Genomic DNA, 19,297 nt, shown 5'->3' on the forward strand with positions numbered 1-19,297 from the left:
TGGGCCGTTGGAGTGTAGGTTTGGGATTACTTTAAACATTGCCCTGCACACAGGTCCTGGGATTCTAGAACTTTGGTGCTGACGCGGCACCGGCAGGGGTTTAAGGGAAGCGACGAGGCGGGTCCCGGCGGAGAGGCTGAAGGGACAGCGTGGCCACTCCGTTTACACACATGACTGTCATTTAACTGCCGCGATAATCCCCGGGAGGGATTTACCTCCGAGGCGGTTTCGCGACCCCAGCTGACAGGCCCCGAGAGGGAAGCTCTGGGAGAACAAACAAGGAAAAGTAACGCTCCACACTTTCGGAAGCGCGGAGGGCGGCGGCGGAGGAAGGGGCGGGCCCGCGCACGCGCACCGCGCCCGGGCGCCTCAAGCTGCCTTTTCTCTCGCCGCCGACGTCCCCTCAGAGCTGTACGGCGGCCGGCGCGGGCCACACGCGGGGGATGAATGGAGGTGCAGGGTGCAGGTTGAAATAAGTCTTCTCTGCGTGGCCCTCTCTCCCGGCTGCTTCCGCCTCCTTTCTTTCTTTTCTTTTCTTTTTTTTTTAATTTTTGCAGTGTCCCCATTCTGATCCCCGCTGTGTCGACGACCTGGTTGGTCCCAGCGTCTGAGTTCTCTGTACCCGAGTCGACTCAGGGCACAGCCGGGGTTTGGGGATCCGGATAATCGCCTAGGCCCAACTTCGGACCGCGCTCTCGACTTCTGCCTCGTCCGGCGCTCGGACGCGGCATCCGAGTGGGTTCTTTGAGGCTGGAGGGTAGATCTTAAGGTACGAAGCGTCGGCTTCCCGGGCCCAGGCGCGGCTTTGTCTGAAGTGCGCCCGGCTCTTCTCAGCCCGGGACACTCTGTTCTCTTTGCTACTGGGTAGAGACCCCTGAGCACACAGGTCTTGTCCCTTCTGCTCGAGCTCACGCTACTGTTCAAAGACAAGCGCTTACCATTGAAAACAGCAACATTCCTGCCCACGACTCCTTTGCCCACAGCTCTGCTAGTGAGTAGGTCTTAAGACTGGGTGGGCTCTGGTATCTGTCATCTTTTCTGCTGCCTTTTCAAAACTTATTCAAGACCAAAAGTGCCCAAGTGAGACTCTCTTTTCCTCCCTCAGCTGATTGTGCCTACACATCTACCCTATAACATAGGGGGTACAGTACAGAGTAATGTTGTGGTTCTCAGAACCTTGAGCCTGACATTACTTTTGGCTTTACCAGTGTTTCCATCTAGTTAGGAGGTGGAAGAGAAGAAGCTCATCTGATTTTTCTATGTATCTGGTATAATGAAACCAACAAGATCTGGCTGCGGCCATTTATTTTCTCTCCATATTTTATGGAGCTCATCTAACTGTCAGGGAAGTCTTGTACTGTTTAGCACAGAAGGGTTCAGCCTGTAATTTTTCCACCAAGAAGTAGTGTTACTGTTACTTCATTCTCTGGAGCGCATCCTATGTTTGTAAAACAAGTATTAGAGTAAATGATCCCTAAGTCTGAAAAAGACATTAATCTGCAGTTTTCCTTCTTATCTTCCAGATGTCAGTAGAAACTTAAAGAGACAGAAACCTGGTCTTTAATTGTGCCAACAGCATTGTCAACACAGGGACCTACTTAATACCCAGCACACTTTTTCAGAATTTTTTGTATTTTGTATCTTTTTTTTTTGTCTTTTTTTTTTGGGGGGGGGGGCGGGGGCAGGGTTTCTTTGTGCAGCCTTGGCTGTCCTGGAACTCACTCTGAAGACCAGGCTGACCTCCAACTCAGAGATTTACCTTCTCTACCTCCTGAGCACTGGGAGTAAAGGCTTGCGTCACCACCGCCTGCCACTTTTTCAGGTTTTTAAAAGGGGTTTTCATACATGTGGGGACTATGCCTGCTTTCATTTTGTTGTTTTTAACCCATTAGGATCCAGAGTGAGGATGACTGAGTGCACAAGCCTTCAGTTTGTCAGCCCTTTTGCTTTTGAAGCCATGCAGAAGGTGGATGTTGCCCGCCTGGCATCTTTAAGTGATCCCGAATTAAGACTTCTCTTGCCCTGCTTGGTGAGAATGGCGCTTTGTGCTCCTGCTGACCAGAGCCAAAGCTGGGCTCAGGATAAGAAACTTATACTTCGTCTTCTGTCTGGAGTGGAAGCTGTCAACTCCATTGTTGCACTATTGTCTGTGGACTTTCATGCTCTAGAACAAGATGCCAGCAAAGAACAGCAGCTTAGGTAAAGTTTACTCTGTGTGACTTGGGATTTACTTGATATTCCAAAGGAAGGAGTTCGTGTTCAGAGCTGGCAGTCAGAGCTCCTCCAGAAAAGAGAGAGTGAAAACTTTTTCCCGGAAAACATTTTACAGAGGTCTTTTCTGTTTACAGTGAAAATCCCAAGAGCTTCTTTCTGTGTTATAAAATGTTGCCTAGAGAAGATTAGCTACATATTAAGTCAGTTTCTCTTAGTGACTGAGCAGGATAACACCTAGGGTGGAATGATTTATTGGGATCACTGAGCTTTAGTGATTAAGGTTACATTGATTCCTTAAGACTCCAGGCTGGTGTTTTATGCTGTCCTGCCCATTTTGTATCTGTAAGTAATCCATTGTTTTTACCGAAGTCAGTGACAATTGTTAGTTTGCAGTTTGTGAGCTCTTGGGATACATTGACAAACTATTTCAGAGGAAATGGAAAACATTTACAGTGAGTGGACTATTGGAGTAACTGACATGCCAGCGTTGTGACCTGTTTTTTATGTGTGGGCTTCACTAGGCATAAACTTGGAGGAGGCAGTGGAGAGAGCGTCCTGGTATCGCAGCTGCAGCATGGACTGACCTTAGAATTTGAACACAGTGATTCACCTCGTCGATTGCGGCTTGTGCTAAGTGAACTGTTGGCAATTATGAACAAGGTGCTTTAGAAAAAATTCTCTGCCCAAAGTATTCATGAGTTGATATCTATATTTAGAAAATAGTCAAAAATCTAAGCAAGAAGGCAAGCAAGCAGGTTGTGTGTTCTGCTAGTATTCCTGTTTGATCTGTGTGTGTTCTTTCAAAGACTGAAATGTTTTTTTTTTAGACAGGGTTTCGCTGTATAGCATTCGCTGTCCTGGAATCACTTTTATAGATCAGGCTGGCCTTGAACTCACAGGGATCCACCTACCTCTGTACTCCAGTGCTGGAGTTAAAGGCATCTAATGCACATTCATCTATTCTATATTTATTATCAGTTTTTGTTTTTTTTTTGTGTGTGTGTATGTGAATGGAATCTATATAATGGGTTTTTAATATCTCTAATTTAAATTTTTTATTTTATGCACATAAATGTTTTGCTTGTATGTATGTCTATGTGTATACAGAATGCACATACTAACACACACATACAATATGTTCATACAGTATGTACATATATACAATATGCACAGTGTCTTCAGAGTTCTGAAGAGAGCACAGGATTTCTTGGAGTCCTTGATTGTGAGCTATTATGTGGGTGCTAGGAACCAAACCTGGATCTTCTGCCAGAGTGAGGCGTGCTCTTAATTAACTACTGAGTCATTTCATCTCTCCAGCGGCCTTAACATTTTTTAGAAAAAAATTTAACTTGTATAAATTACTAAGTTGGTAGTACCTTTTTGTTAGTTTTGTTTTTTGTTAATCCTCTATAGGTTGTAATAGCTCCCATAAAATATAATAAAGTATAACTTAAAAATGTGTTGGACTCATCTAGACACCAGTATTCAGAACCTCCTGTGACATGGAGGACGGAGTGTTAAAGCTGAACTGGATACAGGATGATTCTTAGCTTGCCTCAGCCTGTAGACTGCCTAATTGTCCGTGATGAAGTTTATTCAGAGTTCCTTCTGGGCAGGGAGACAACACAAGTTGGCAAGACCCTTGCTGAACAAATGTGAGGTCTTGACTTGAAATCTCTAGAACCTATACACAACATGTGTATACAGATGTATACACTTCTGGAATCCCAGTGGACCATCATGAGATGGAGACAGGAGACTCCTGGGAGTCCAAGGCCCAGTAGCCTGGTGCACACCAAACAACAAAACAGGCCTTTATTCAGTTACCAGCACTGACTGTGCCTACAGGGGATCCAGGTTCCCAGCCCTCACATGGCAGCTCACAGCCATGCGTAACTCAAACAGGTGGTACGCAGACATATACAGGTAAAACACTGAGGGAGAGACAGAGAGAGGCTTTGTCTCAAGCAAGGTGAAAGTTGAGAACCTATACTGAATATTGTCCTCTAATCTCCACTCACACGAATACACATACACACTGACAACACGTACCACACACAAGCATACACACAGGAAAAAAATATAAGTTACTTTAAGTCATGGCCCTTTGGCTAACTACGTTTGTTTATTTGGTTGGTTGTTTCTTTTTGAGACAGGGTACCCCTGTGTAGCCCTGGCTGTCCTGGACTCACTCTGCAGACCAGGCTGGCCTCTGCCTCCCAAGTGCTGGGATTAGAGGTGGGCGGTACCAGGCCTGGCTGGCTGAGTATGGCGAATTGAAGCTTTTCTACACTCTTAGTATTCCTGCATCTCTCGTAAACACATTAGGTGGCTGTGGTAAGACACTTCTTCGGTGGGGTTTTAATATTGAGCATGGCATTGTTAGCATGTGAGAAATACGGTGCCATATTGCCATAGGAAATTTAAGGAAAGTAGTAAATATTTCCTTGATTTTTGTTGTTGTTGTTTCCTCCTCCAAGTACTGTCCCCCCATCCCCTTTTTTTGAGACAAATCTCCCCGTTTGCTTAGGATGACTTCATATTTCTGATCATTCCTGTCTCAGCTTTCTATTACTAGGATTGCTGGGATGGACCATTGTTCTAGGCTCAGTTGTCATTCCTGTTTTTTTTTTTTTGTTTTTTTTTTTTTACCTTTTCTCTATTGGTCATTAGAATGAAATGAATTTGTATTTGCTATACTGCTTTAACAGTTAAAGACAGTAAGAAATAGTCACATTGTTACTATTACCTGGGAAGGTGTGATGTATTTATTGGCACGTGTAGAAGTCACAGCTAATTTTCAGGAGTTCTTTCTCTGCTTCCATTGTGACTTCTGGGAATCATACTCGGGCCATCAGGCTTATGTAGCAACATGCTTTTACCTGCTGAGCCCTCTTGCAGCCCAATTTTGTTTTGTTTTTGGTTTTTCAAGACAGGGTTTCTTTGTGTAGCCATGGCTGTCCTGGACTCACTTAGTAGATCAAGCTGGCCTTGAACTCACAGAGATCTGCCTGTCTCTGCCTCCCCGAGTACTGGGATACAGACATGTGCCACCATGCCCGGCTCAATTTGGGGTTTTCTAATCAACAGCATTCCTCCATTGTTTTTTAGCTTGCCTTATCCTTTAATTTCAAGTATCTCTAAAAATGTAGATTGGAATTAGGTCCTCCAGCCCTTTGTCTCTGTCCCTCCCTTCTTTTATTGTGTGTGGGGGTACAGAGTCTTACTGGGTGCCAGGCTGTCCTTGTAACTTGAGATTTTTCTACCTCAGCCTCTCAAATGCTGGGATGATAAGCAGTCGCCACTATGCAGTTCTGAGGCTAACCGCCATGTCTGAGTAATAATCATGTTTAAACAGGTTAAAATTGATGTGGTCCACATACCTTGCTTCAGACAAGAGACAAGAGACAAGATCAGGAGTAGAGACAAGAGATGAGGCAAGATCAGGAGTTTTATGCCATTCTAGGTCAATAGATTATAAGGGTAGCCTGGTCTATGAACTGAGTTCAGACCAAGCGTGACTACATTGTATGACTCTGCCTCAATCAACTACAGTGTAAACTCATGATTTGTGAGCTCAAAACAAACAAACAAATTAAAAATCACTTGAAATTAATTGTTCTTTCTTCTATTTTTCCTCTTTTCTCTAAGGTGTCAGAGTGCAATGGAGAGTTCTTCTTCAAGTCTTCTGAGCTCTTTGAGAGTCCAGTGTACCTGGAGGAAGCTGCAGATGTTCTCTGTATCTTACAAGCAGGTACTTTACTGGCGTGTTGCTGAGAGGCTTCTCAGATGCAGCGTCTAGTGAAGTGTTGCTGTGCCCCTCCAGAGCCTGCAGGGTTGTGTGTATCTGGGTGTGCACTGGGTGTCCTGACACTGGAGAAACAGGCAGTGTTGCTGTCTAATGTAGATTCTGGGGTTCAGGTTTTTCTCAAGGGCAGTATTATCTCTCTAGCCCCAAACTTGGTTTCTTAAAGATTATCAAAACGAGTTGTGATCCTGGATTGGGGAGCCTGAGACAGAAGTATTGTGTCAAAATCCATATCGTCTTGGGCTACGGAGTAAAGTCATGTCTCAAATAACACCCTCCCCAACAAAAAGACCTTTAAAATGTGAAAGTTATTTACCAAAAATATGTCTTAAAATTGAAATTAAGTTACAGGGTTGGCGAAATGGCTCAGCAGTTAAGAACACTTATGGCTCTGCCAGAGAACCTCAGTTTGGTTCACCTGACTCCCAGCTGCCTGCATCTCCAGCTCCTTGGGATCTAACAGCCTTGCATAGACCACCCACATGCACATAACTTCTTCAAAGAGTTTAAATTAAAAATGGCTACACTACACTATTTGTATAGGTGTGCCGTATTATCTACGTGTTAGTAGTATATATTTGATTTAATTTATAACTTTAATGATTTTATAAATGTTCATAATATTTTTGTTATGATCAAAAAGCAAGTTAGATCAAGAAGCAAAGGGCAGAAAAGTAAATATAATCTCAGTTTTATTTAATGTTAAAACTACTGAGGGGATTAAAATTAGATATTAAATATTTTAAATACATAATACAGGATTAGAGCTAACATTTTAGAGCAAAAAATTTTCCTTTGTTTCATTTCTTGATATTTCAGGTTCATTTTAGTAGGTATATATAATAAAAAAAGGAAGAAAATCTAGAGATGTAAAGATTTAACCTCTTAGACCAGTGCTCTCCAGGGAAACTGGCGGTGTTCTTCCTGTGCGGTCCCGTCAGCAGCCCGTCCCCTTGCCTCACTGGCAGTGGGTTAACTCAAGTATAGCTGCAGTGGCTGAGTAGTACTTTAAGTGAGTGGCGTTTGGGTGACATCTTTGAAATGTCTGGCTATTGAACAGAGAACACTGCAGGGGTCAGCTATCAATAGTGACAGTGGCTTTTTTCTTCCAGAGCTCCCTTCCTTGCTCCCTATAGTCGATGTAGCCGAAGCCTTGCTGCATGTTAGAAATGGTGCCTGGTTCTTGTGTCTCTTGGTAGCCAATGTTCCTGATAGTTTCAACGAAGGTAAGTATAATTTAAAAAAGAAGTATTGGAGAACATTGGTTTGGCATGTGTAGGGCCTTTTTTTTTTTTTTTTTTTTGTACGGTCTTACTCTGCATTCGGGCTGTCCTTGAACCTGTGATTGTTTTGCCCCCGCCTTCTGAGTGGGGCTGGTGTTCCAGGTACATGGCACAATCCTTAGTACTGCTTTTCCCCTCCCCTCTGTGCTGGGGTGAACCCAGTGCTCAACATGCTCGACTAGCAGTCTGCCTCTGAGCTGCACTCCAGACAGTCTGTCTTTTAGTTGGCGTGTTTAGGTCATTTATGTTAGCCACTGAATGTAATTAGTGTGGTGGTTAGGTGTGCCATGTTGCTTTTAATTTCTTCTTTCCTTTGTATCATTTTTTAATCATTCATTTAATTCAAATCCCAAATAATGCTTTTACTGCTTTTATTTTAAGCAGTTAATTCTTTAGTCCTCTGATTTACTTCTTTACTGTGTTTGTGTGTGGGTGTATATATGGAGGTCAGAAGGCAGCTTCCACGCATAGTGCTCTCTCTTACAACATAGGTCCCAGTGGTAAGGCTTGGTGCTAAGCACCTAATTTGTTAAACCACTTCAGCACCGGTTTCTGAGTCTCACTGTGTAGCCTGGGTGGCCTTGAACTTTAGGTAATCTTCCTGCCTCTTCATTCCTAGTGCTGGTATTACATGTGTGTTGCCTTGCCCAGCTGATTTTAGAGTCCTTTTTAAACCATGCAGAAAAGGCTTTGTTTACATAGTTATTATTTTCAGTGTTCTTCGTTGAATTACCTTCATTTCTTGTAGTGTAGATTATTTCAATTTCTTTTTTATTTTGTTTTTATTTGTGTGTGTTTGGGATTGAACGCAGAGCTACTTGCTCTGCCAGTGAGCTTTACCTTGAGCTTTGGAGGGTAGATTTCTTTATTTTTGTTTAAGAATCAAGGCCAGGTATGGTGACCCCTACCTTTATTTATTCATGTATTTTGTATACATGAGTGCTCTGTTTTTCACACACGGCACAAGAGGGCATCAGATTCCATTACAGATGGTTGGGAGCCACCATGTGGTTGCTGGGAATTTTACTCAGGACCTCGGGAAGAGCAGCCAGTGCTCTTAATCACTGTATATCTCTTCAGCCCCTGGAGGGTAGATTTTCTTGGCAAGAATTTTCTCCAGGTTTTTGTCAGGAAAAAAAATTGCTTTTCTTTTCTTCTCAGGACTGGGGATTGGCCGCAGTGCCCTGCACTGGCCTGGCAGGCGCTCTGCCACTGCTGTACATCCAGCTTTCTTCTGATTTTTCATTTTGAAACATTGATCCCACTAAGATGTCCAGGCTGGACTTGAGCTCACTTTGTTGCTCAGTAAGCTTTGAACTTGTGATCCTTCTGCCTCAGACTGCCAATTGTTCAAATTATAGGCCTGTGCTATTAGGCTGGACCAGTTGCTGTCGTTTTTGTTTTCTGGGAATTGAATGTAGAGCCTCTTCAGTGCTAGTCAGGTGCTCTTCTGCTGAGTTTAGCCCTAGTTTTTTTTTTTTTTTTTAAATTGTGACACTGAATCAGTATTTAGCCCCAGCTGGCCTGGATCTTGCTGTGTAGCCCAGGCTGGCCTCCAATTGGAGATTCTCTCCATCTCCCTGGTGCTGTGATTACAGGTGTAAACCCATGGCCAGCTCAAATATATTCAGTTGTTTGACACCTTTGTCGTTCTGGGTTTACAGTTGGTGTGACTAGGTGTTGTCCTCCTTGTTGTTGTTTGCTTAGGTCTTCTTCATTCCTTTGTTCCTTTTGACTTGGTTTCTGTTGCTATAGTATCAAGTTCCCCAGTGTTTTTCTTCTTTACTGTTTAAACTGCATAAATGATTGATTTTCAAGGATGAAGAAATGGTTTATAACACCTTACTTAAAAAAGCTTAACAACGCTGAAAGTAATAGAGGCTCTTAAATGCTAGTTTGTAGGGGCCTGATCAAAAATGGAGAACGACAGGATGAAGAAAGTCTCGGAGGGAGGCGCAGGACAGATGCCTTACGCTTCTTATGCAGAATGAATCCTTCTCAGGCCCTGAAGGTCCGGGGCATGGTGGTAAGAGCTCCTGTTGTCTCTGTGTAATATTTCTTTCTACAGTAGGATTTTTTTTTCCTCAGGATTATTTGAGGATTTTTTAGAAATTGGGAGTTTTACTGTGTGGGAGCTGACTGTGCTGCTCTCCTTTCTGGGTCTTAGGTTTTGTGACATCCCTGCCTCACAACCTGAAGTGCATTTGAAATGTCTTGGCTCTTTTCCTTATTGTATTGAGCTTCATTTGTTTTCTCTGCTGTGCTAGGTGGAAGAATGTCACTTGCCAGGCCTTGGAGTAGCTTTGACATTGGATCATACTAAAACTGAAGCTTGTGAAGATGGAGTGAGTGACTTGGTTTGCTTTGTTAGTGGCTTGCTTCTTGGAACAAATGCAAAAGTCAGGACTTGGTTTGGAACCTTTATTCGAAATGGACAACAGGTGAGACTCAAGTATGTGGGTAGGCAGGTCTTTGCTTAGGGAGTTATTCAGTGAAGAAACTCCTTTAGAAGGATGTCGTTAGCTAGGCCTGGTGGCTCATACCTATAATCCCTGTACTTGGAAAACTGAGGCAGGAGAATTGCTATGATTTCAAGGCTAAACGCCATGGGAGCCCTTCATGGTGGCACATACCTATAACTCAGCACCCAGGAGGCAGAGGCAGGTGGACCTCTATGAATCTGAGGCCAGCCTGGTCTACTTATCTAGTTCCAGGAGAGCCAAGGCTACTTAGAGAGACTGTGTCTCAGACAAACAAACAAACAAATAGCCACGGGGGTGGGGGGCAAATAAAAGAAAAAAAAGAAAGAAAAGGTATCTTTAGATCAGTGGTTATCAGACTTAGTTTTAGGAACCTCTTTACATTAAAAATAGCCATCAAGGATATTAAAGCTTTTGTTTATATGGCCTTTCTTTTGATATATCCCATGTTAGAAATTAAAAATTAATACATTAAAAAATAAAAACAGAGTTTATTAAAAATAAAAAATAACCTCAATTAAATGTAAACAAAAGTGTGTGTGTGTGTGTATGTGTATGTGTGTGTTTGTATTCTTTTTTTTTATTTTGAGTTCACGCCTGATATTTAGTCAAGACTGGCCTTGAATTCCTTCTTAGGCTTGTGCCCAAGCCTTCTGATAACAAAGATCACAGGAATGCCCCATTACACTTTTACATTTTTAAAGATATAAGTATTTTAAGAAAAATAGTGAGAATAGTAGTACTGTTTTACAGTTTTTCAAATCTCTTTAAAGTCTACTTTAGTTGAAGCCTTTGGAGAACACACTGTACAACAGTGAGAATGGGAGGGATAATATTGTGAAGGGCTATTTGTACTTTTAGGCCCCCTGAAAGAATCTGGGGATCCTCTAGGTTCCTATATAAGGCTTTTGTAGACTGTTACATTAGATCATAAAAGTAAGTTTTTTTCTGTGATTTAATATTTATTATATATTCATGTATGTGTGTTTTGGTAAAATATTTATAACAAACTTTTCATTTAATTTTAAAGATACAATTCAAAACCCTGACAGTGTGGGGCTGGAGACTCAGGGGTCAAATGCTTGCTATACAAACGTAAGGACTGGAGATTAGAACCCTAGTAACCACATAAAAGCAGAGGATGGCAGCATTTGTCCATAGCTGCAGTATTGGGGGAGCAGACACATAAGAGTCTTAGAGGCTTTCCAGTCAGCCAGTGTAGCTGAAATGTTGCGTTCCATGTTCAGTCTGAAAACATAAGGTGTGGCAACTGAAAAGATGGCCCAGCGATTAGTCCAGCAGTTAGGAGCACTTCCTGCGCATCTGGAGGACCCAGCTTCTACTCTCAGTACTCACAGTGGGCAGCTCATAGACATCTGTAACTCCGCTTTCAGAGGATCTGGTATCCTCTGCAGTCTTTCTTTCCTGTGTGTACATACGTACGCAGAGACACATAAATAAAGATAAATAAATATTTACAAATAAAGAAGGCGGAGTTGGAAGAAGACAAGCATTTATCTCTTAGCTGTACATATATACAGCTTGTGTGCTTGTACACATATACAAACAAAGGGAAAGAAAAAGAACATTGGCAATGTTATACATACATAACCATTATCTTTAGGATTCTTTTGTTTGTTTTTGTGATCCAGGCTTTACCTTTGTAAGGTAAGCAGTCTATCTCTGAGTTCTATCCCTGTGAGTTAGAGATTCTGAACCCATTAAACTACCTAGTCCTCCTCTTTCCTGTACACTGGTAATTGTGGCTCTACTTTGTTGTCTGTGAATTCTGGGTACCTTTCTAGGTACCTCATATGGGTCAAATCCCAGGATACTTGTCATTTTGTGTATGTTAGTTCCTTAACAGAACGGTTTCAGGGTTCCTCCTGTTAGCATGTGTCAGAATTTCCTTTGCCAGGTATTGTGATACATACCTTTAATACTCACACTCAGTGGCTAGAGGCAGGATTGGCACATTTACTGCCAACTAGGCTATATAATGAGACACCTCCTCCCTGCCATGTACAAAACACATCCCCCAAAGGAATTTCCTTCCTAAGGTTGAATAATAGTCCATTGTGTGTGTATATTTGTTTGTTTTTCTGTTACCTTTTGATGGATATATATATATATATATATCCATTGTACATTGACCTGGGATTGAACCAAGAGCCTCTTATATACCAGATAAGCACTCTCCCATTGAGCTAACATTCCCTCTTTTAATTTTCTTTGTGACTGGCCTTGAACTTGGCTTTTTCTGCCTCTGCCTTGAGCAACTGAGGTTATAAATGTGTTAACATGCCTGGCCTGTGAGTTGTATCTTGCAGCAGATTTATTCAGTGTGTGTGTGTGTGTGTGTGTGTGTGTGTGTGTGTGTGATTTAGGCTCTTCCTTTGTTACCTAAGCTATTGGGGAGCTCAGTTGCTCAGCCTGAGTAATCCTCTTGAGTGTTGGGATTAATTACAGGCATGACATCCATGTCCAATGTTCTTTTTTCCCCCCTCAACATTTTTTTTTTTTTTTTAATTTTTGCTTTTGTTTTTATTTTGTTTTGAGACAGGGTATGTCTGAGAGCCCTGGCTGTCCTGGACTCACTTTGTAGACCAGGCTGGCCTCAAACTCACAGATCCACCTGCCTGTCTCCCAAGTGCTGGGATTAAAGGTGTACACCACCACCCAGCTCCCTCAACAGTTTTTAATATGCACAATAATTTAGTTTTTTGCAGAACACTTTTTTAACTTTTAACTTTTTTTAGTCTGGTGAGCAGCGTGTGGATGGCTTAGAAACTAGTTTTATGCCTTGGAATCACATTATTCTACACCTAAGACTTACTTCCTTTTTCTTTAAACTTTATTTTTATTTTATATGCATTGGTGTTTTGCTTGTATATTTATATCTATGTGAGGGTGTCAGATCCCCTAGAGCTGGAGTTAGAGACAGTTGTAAGCTGCCATGTGGGTGCTAGGAATTGAACCTGGGTCCTCTGAAAGTGCAGCCTGTGCTCTTAACCACTGAGCCATCTCCCTAGCTCCAAGACTTACTTTCTTTATAGTCCATTTGAAAATTGCTCTTAAAAGGTGGGCATGGTGGTGCACACCTGCAATTCCAGCACTCAGGGAGGCAGAGGCAGGTAGATCTCTGTGAGTTCAAGGCCAGCCTGGTCTACAAAGTGAGTCCAGGACAGCCAAGGCTACACAGAGAGACCCTGTCTTGAAACAAATAATCAATAAACAGACAAACAAAAAAATTGCTCTTCAGCTTTGCTTTTTAAAAGTAAAGGCAGTGCACATCTATTGTGTGACTTGTGTATAGCTCTGTGCTGAGCACTCAGTGTGCTCTTCTTGTTCCTCTTAGTCCTTTGTGCACAAGATGCTTTTCTTCTTGGAAGTTAGCATTACTGTTCAGGCAGGTTTATTATACTTTACATGACAGCAGTCTTCAGGATAATTAGCACTGACTGAAGGTATATGCCATCATAGCCGGCTAAGGAGATGCCTCTCCTTTTATAGTTTGGAATTGCTTTCATTGTATGGTCTTCCTTTGTTCACTCACTTGTTAATAAGCATTGAATGGTTGCTACTTGTCAAGTCCGTGTTAGACTTGAAGAGTGAGTGATGACTAAAGCATCCCTGCCTTGAGTGTTGGGGCGGGGTGGTAGCTATAGATTTATATGCTCTTAACTTATCTTTAAAGGCACATGATACTACTATTTATTTCTTTGTCAAAAGGGAATTTGGGTTCAGAGAGATTAGCTAAAATACCATGAAGCACATGGCTAGTGGTGGAGCTAGAGCTGAAGCCTGAGGTTTTCAGGTTCTCCAGGCACCAAGTGCTTGCTGCTATCCTGCCTTATGTGTTGGAAGTACCAGTGTGGGTGCTGGGAACTGAACCTAGGTCATCTGCATGATCAGCAAGTGCTCTTAATCTCTGAGTCATCTCTCAGCCCCATTTTGAGTTTTTAAACATGTTCTGTAGCTGTCCCTGGCTGTACTGGAACTTGCCATGTAGATTGGCCTGGCCTCTAGCAGCTCTCCTTCCTCTGCCTTCAGAGTGATGAGATTTACAGGAGTGGACTGCCACACTCAGCTAGAAGTACCATTCACAACCCAGTTTGCCTTAATTTAGGTTTTCCTTTGCAATAAGTGCAAACTGGGGTGAGTAGATGAATAGATTTTGAGTTTTTCTGACCTGTTAAAATGGAGCGGCAGTTATGAGAGGCTCTTTATGTTAGGCCAACTGTAAGTGCTCATGTGATGAGATCTGGTCAGCTTCCTTTTGGTGTAGTAAATGCTGCATGCTCTCTTTGCCTGTTCACACTTCTTACAGAGAAAAAGGGAGACCAGCAGTTCTGTCCTTTGGCAGATGAGAAGGCAGCTTCTTCTGGAGCTGATGGGCATTCTTCCTACAGTAAGGAGTACCCGTATTGTAGAAGAAGCTGATGTGGAGATGGAGCCCACTGTGTCTGTGTACTCGGGACTGAAAGAAGAGCACGTTGTGAAAGCCAGCGCACTCCTGCGTCTGTACTGTGCCTTGATGGGGATTGCTGGACTCAAGTACTCAATCTGACATTTACCTTTTATCTTTCTCTTCTTGTTCTCATCTCAAAGATGTGAGCCAAAAGCCTTTCTTAAGAGGGTTCAGGTTCTTAGTTTTACTATCTTATATCAAGATTGAAGGTATTAAGACCAACTCTCCTTAAGGAATATTTTGAACTAGTTTGGTCTGACCACAAATAGAATTATGCAAACATTGGAGGGACAAGAGTAGTGTCTCCGTTTTGAATCACAGTAAAGGATCCTGTGATCTTATCACAGCTTGAGAAGATCCCTCTGAGGGAGCCGTGAGAGAGCCACTGTCACAACGAGCCCCAGTTGAAGTAAATCCTCTAGAATTGATAGGATGTGTGTCTTGAGTACAAGGTTTCTTGGTTACTGTACCAAATCCTTTTGACTAATGCCCTCAGCTGGTATCTGAACATTCCTATGTGTGTCTCCAGCTCATGTGCCTTTTATTCCTACAGTTTAGGTAAGCAAATGCTTGCCCATCAGTTTGCTTCAAATTTAAGTCATTACAATCCATTAACCCTATAATTGTATAAAGTACAAGCTGCTGTGAGCTTTCAGGACACATAAATAACATGTGCTTGTCATGTCTATGACCTCTGCTATTACTTCCTTGAAAGTCTGTTGGTCACTGAACCCTGATTGTTTGGTTCTTGCACAGACAACAGAGTAATTCTGTTTCCCATTCTCAGTGATAAAACCATATTCCATTTAAAAAGGGGACAATTGAAAAGAGAGAGTTGGCCAATAAAGATGAGGGTGTAGGAATGTGGTAAAGGCTCAGGGTTAAGGATGCTCACTCTGCAACCATAACTTCAGGTTGAATTTCCAGCACTCACCAAAAAGCTGAGCTTGATTGTATATGCCTCTAGCATCACTTTTTGTGTAAGTGAGGGAGGGAGATGGATGTCCCAAGAGCTTGCTGGTCAACAGGTTTGGGGGCCTCCTCTGCCCCTACATGATGTACAGACATGAACACCCACATAATCCTGTGCACTCTCATACACTACCTACATACAACACACACAGCACAGTGCATTCACTTATACACATGCCGTACAAAATAAGTAATTGAATGTAGGTTTTTAAGTGAGGTTAAAAAGTTTGTACTTGAAGAGTTAAAATGCTGAGAAATTAACTTGCTTCCTTTCTGAACTAAAAACAAACAAATAAATAAATGTAAAGCCTAGCCGTGTTCCACTTTAGACCGACTGAGGAAGAAGCTGAACAGTTGCTGCAGTTGATGACCAGCCGTCCTCCTGCCACGCCAGCTGGGGTTCGATTTGTTTCCCTTTCCTTCTGTATGCTCCTGGCCTTCTCTACACTTGTCAGGTACCCTGCTATAGAAATCGCTCCGCTTTCTCAAGATGTGCTTTTAGTTACTTATCAAAATGTCGGTAGAGGGGATGAGTGTGTAGTGTAGGTAGCATGTTCACCTAGCATGCCCACTGCTACCAAACAGGGTGATAGCATGTGACTAAAAGTTTACCACAGAAATTGGCTAATGAATGGGTATTAGCATCAATTTTTATTTTTTTAGAATTATTTAGTTTTTTATGTATACGATGTTCTGCCTGCATGTACACCTGAACACCAAGAGAGGGCACCAGATCTCATTATAGATGGTTGTGAGCCACCATGTGGTTGCTGGGAACTGAACTCAGGACCTCTGGAAGAGCAGCCAGTGCTCTTAACCTCTGAGCCATCTCTCCAGCCCTATTAGGGTCTATTGAATGTTAGCTATTTCATTACTCTTCATCAAGATTTCTTCTGAACATTGTTTGAAGTCTAACAACGTTCCTTACCTGCTTTGCCCTCCTTGGAGGGAATATCTTTAACTTCTTGGATTGTTTTGGGTTTTACTTGTTTATTATTACTTGTTTAGTTCCTGTGTGTGTGTGTGTGTGTGTGTGTGCATGTGCATGTGCATAAGCATGAGCATGTGTGCACAAGTGCTGTGGTGCATGTGTGGAGGTCAAAGGACAGCTTGCAGGTCTCATTTCCTTCTTTCTACCGTGTGGGCTTCAAGACTTGAACTCTGGTCATCAGGTTTGGCGGCAGTTTTGTTGTAAGTTTTTTGGTGTTCTTTGTAATAATAATTCAACCCCAAACTGCAGAACTAAATCCTCCTGGTTGTGGTAGTTCATGTTTCTAATCCCAGCCCATGGGAGACCAAGGCAGGAGGATTGCCCCGTGCTTGAGGCTTGGGCTAGTAAGGCCCTGCCTCAAAAAGCCAACACCAAAACAAAACAAGATAACCACAGACACATGAAACCCCAAAACAAAAACAAAGTGCAGCTGAATCTCCTCCGGACCTGTTCTGACTCATTAGACGGGCTATTGGTTTAATCTTTTTCAGAAATCTTGCCTAGAGCAGTGCTGTCCCGCTCCAGCCTTGGCTGGGTCCATCTGTGCCCGGTGTCCTACCGCCACTCGCAGGGACAGCTCTTCATTTCCATCTTTAGAAAGCAGCCATGCGGGAGGAAATTCTTCAGGGCAGGGGTACATTTTGAAAATGCTTTCATTCTGACATTTGGCTAATGGTTTGATGGCATGTGGAATTCTAAGCAGGCGATAATTTCTTTTGAGGATTTTGAAAGTGTATTCAGTTGGGCTAGGTAGCCCATGCCTTTAATCCCAGGTCTGCCTGGTCTACAGAGTTGTCCAGGACAGCCAGGGCTACACAGAGAAACCCTGTCTCAAAGAAAACAAAAAACAAAACAACAGAAAGTGTGTGTCCCACTGACATCTAACTTCATGCGCTGTTGTTAATGTCTAATCATTTCAATTCCTAGTCCCTTTGTGTGGCCTCTTCTTTCACTGTTAACTTTGCTTCTAAGAATCAGGTCCACTCTCATTATGTATACAAACTTACTATGTATTTTAGTAAGATTTATATTTATCACATTATAAGCCTTTAACCATCTTGAGTGATATCTTCACTTGATCAACACATTTTTTGGACACTTGTGTGTCAAATAGTAACTCAAGGACTAGGGGCATGGTGGTAAAGCAGGTATAACCTTTGGTTGAGTTCTTAAATTTTATTTTATTTTTTGTTTTTTTGAGACAGGGTTTCTCTTTGTAGCCCTGGCTGTCCTGGACTTGCTTTGTTCACCAGGCTGGCCTTGGACTCACAGAGATCTGCCTGCCTCTGCCTTCCTGAGTGTTGGGATTCCAGGCATGCACCACTGTGCTCAACTTTGTTACATTTTTTAACAGCCATTTTAAGTATTGTGATCCCATATTCTTTTTAGTTTTCATGATTAGTAATCACTTCTGTCTAAAAGTTAAAATTCTATCCAAAATATTTCTATAAAAGATGCATAAATTTGTTAGTTTTTGGAACTTAGTTTCTGGCTTCCTGATGATTAAAGATTTTATTTTATTTATTTATTTTTTTTGAGACAGAGTCTGACTATGTAGACCAGGCTAGTCTTTAACTCACAGAGACCTGCCTTCCTCTATCTCCCAAGAGCTGCGATTAAAGGTTGAATCACCAAACCTGGCCCATCTGATACTTATCTTTTAATACAAGACTTTTAAAAAAATTCTTTATGAAGTGATTGGTTTTTAGTGTAGTTCTTTTAATACTTTAATTCCAGAGACCTTTGTTTTTTCAAGCAATAATAGAGAATACCACTCTCTTCAATTTGCAAATATATAGTTACTAAGACTTGAGTTTGTTTTTTTTTTAAATTAATTACAGTTTATTCACTTTGTAACCTGGCTGTAGCCCCCTCCCCCATCCTCTCCCAATCCCACCTTCCTTCCCTCTTTTTTTCCTGTGCCCCTCCCTTAGTCCAATGATAGGGGAGGTCCTCCTCCCCTTTCATCTGACCCTAGTCTATCAGGTCTCATCAGGACTGGCTTCTTAGTCTTCCTCTGTGGACTGGTAAGGCTGCTCCCCCCTCGCCTCACAGACGGCCTCTGAAAGACTACTCAGCAGGGTATCAAAACATATGATGAGATTCATAGCCAAATTTTTTGCAGAGTGCAGGGAATCTTATGAAAGAAGGGGGAGATAAAGAGACCTGGAAGGAACAGGGGTTCCACAAGGAGAACAACAGAACCAAAAAATCTGGGCCCAGGGGTCTCTTCTGAGACTGATACTCCAACCAAGGACCATTCATGGATATAACCTAGAATCCCTGCACAGAAGTAGCCCATGGCAGCTCAGTGTCCAAGAGGGTTCCCCAATAATAGGAACAGGAGGTTTTGACAGTTCAGATTCATGAAGCCAAAGTCTTCATCTTTGAGTTCTAAAACTGTTCATGTTTTATTTATAATTAATGGTCCAGTACAGCAAGCCATTAATTTCAGTTGGTGTTTCAAAATAGAGGAAAAAAATAACTCCTAAGAAAAGTAACTTCAGGCCTTCCTGCTCTTGCCGAGGACCTGGGTTCAGTTCCTAGCACCAACACCGTGGCTCAGAACCACCTGTAACTCTAGTTTCTATGGCATCAGAGGACACTAGGCATGCACATGGTACAAATGTACACAGGTAGGAAAAAAATGCCTATACATATAAAAGAAGATAATTAAATCTTTAAAAACGAGGAACAAATGCTTCAGATTCTTTTCTTCCTTGCCTTGTGGCTTCTGCGGTGACACTGTGGCATTTCCTGCAGCACACCGGAGCAGGAGCAGCTGATGGTGGTATGGCTCAGCTGGATGATCAAAGAAGAAGCTTACTTTGAGAGGTAAGGCACGCAGCCATTTGCTTCCCTTAGTTGAGTATGCTTTTCTTATTTATTCCATCCTTGAAATTCATAGTTTTTCTTCTGTTTCAACAGTACATCAGGTGTCTCTGCATCTTTTGGGGAGATGTTGTTATTGGTGGCCATGTATTTCCATAGCAACCAGCTTAGTGCTATCATTGACTTAGTCTGCTCCACTTTGGGGATGAAGGTAATTTTTAATTATCTCTTTTCTGAAAGAAAGAA

The 19,297-nt window shown here is 42.3% G+C and overlaps 1 protein-coding gene across 2 annotated transcripts in view; it reads left to right on the top strand.

Moving 5' to 3' along the window:
* Positions 1-397: 397 nt before the first annotated feature.
* Ints2 (integrator complex subunit 2) overlaps positions 398-19,297 on the top strand; it is a 48,118-nt gene continuing 29,218 nt past the window's right edge. Inside the window, exons 1-11 of one of the 2 annotated variants that reach the window (XM_021645846.2) lie at positions 398-769; positions 1,893-2,199; positions 2,736-2,874; positions 5,866-5,968; positions 7,135-7,248; positions 9,201-9,331; positions 9,573-9,746; positions 14,116-14,342; positions 15,558-15,683; positions 18,983-19,054; positions 19,148-19,262. In XM_021645846.2, coding sequence (XP_021501521.1) covers positions 1,907-2,199; positions 2,736-2,874; positions 5,866-5,968; positions 7,135-7,248; positions 9,201-9,331; positions 9,573-9,746; positions 14,116-14,342; positions 15,558-15,683; positions 18,983-19,054; positions 19,148-19,262 — 1,494 coding nt within the window. In that variant the 5' untranslated portion in view covers positions 398-769; positions 1,893-1,906. Of the gene's footprint in view, positions 770-799; positions 992-1,892; positions 2,200-2,735; positions 2,875-5,865; positions 5,969-7,134; positions 7,249-9,200; positions 9,332-9,572; positions 9,747-14,115; positions 14,343-15,557; positions 15,684-18,982; positions 19,055-19,147; positions 19,263-19,297 lie in introns of those variants that run through there. The other variant, XM_021645847.2, reaches the window with a different exon arrangement.

Source organism: Meriones unguiculatus, chromosome 7, assembly GCF_030254825.1.
Source record: "Meriones unguiculatus strain TT.TT164.6M chromosome 7, Bangor_MerUng_6.1, whole genome shotgun sequence".
Taxonomy (NCBI): Eukaryota; Metazoa; Chordata; class Mammalia; order Rodentia; family Muridae; genus Meriones; species Meriones unguiculatus.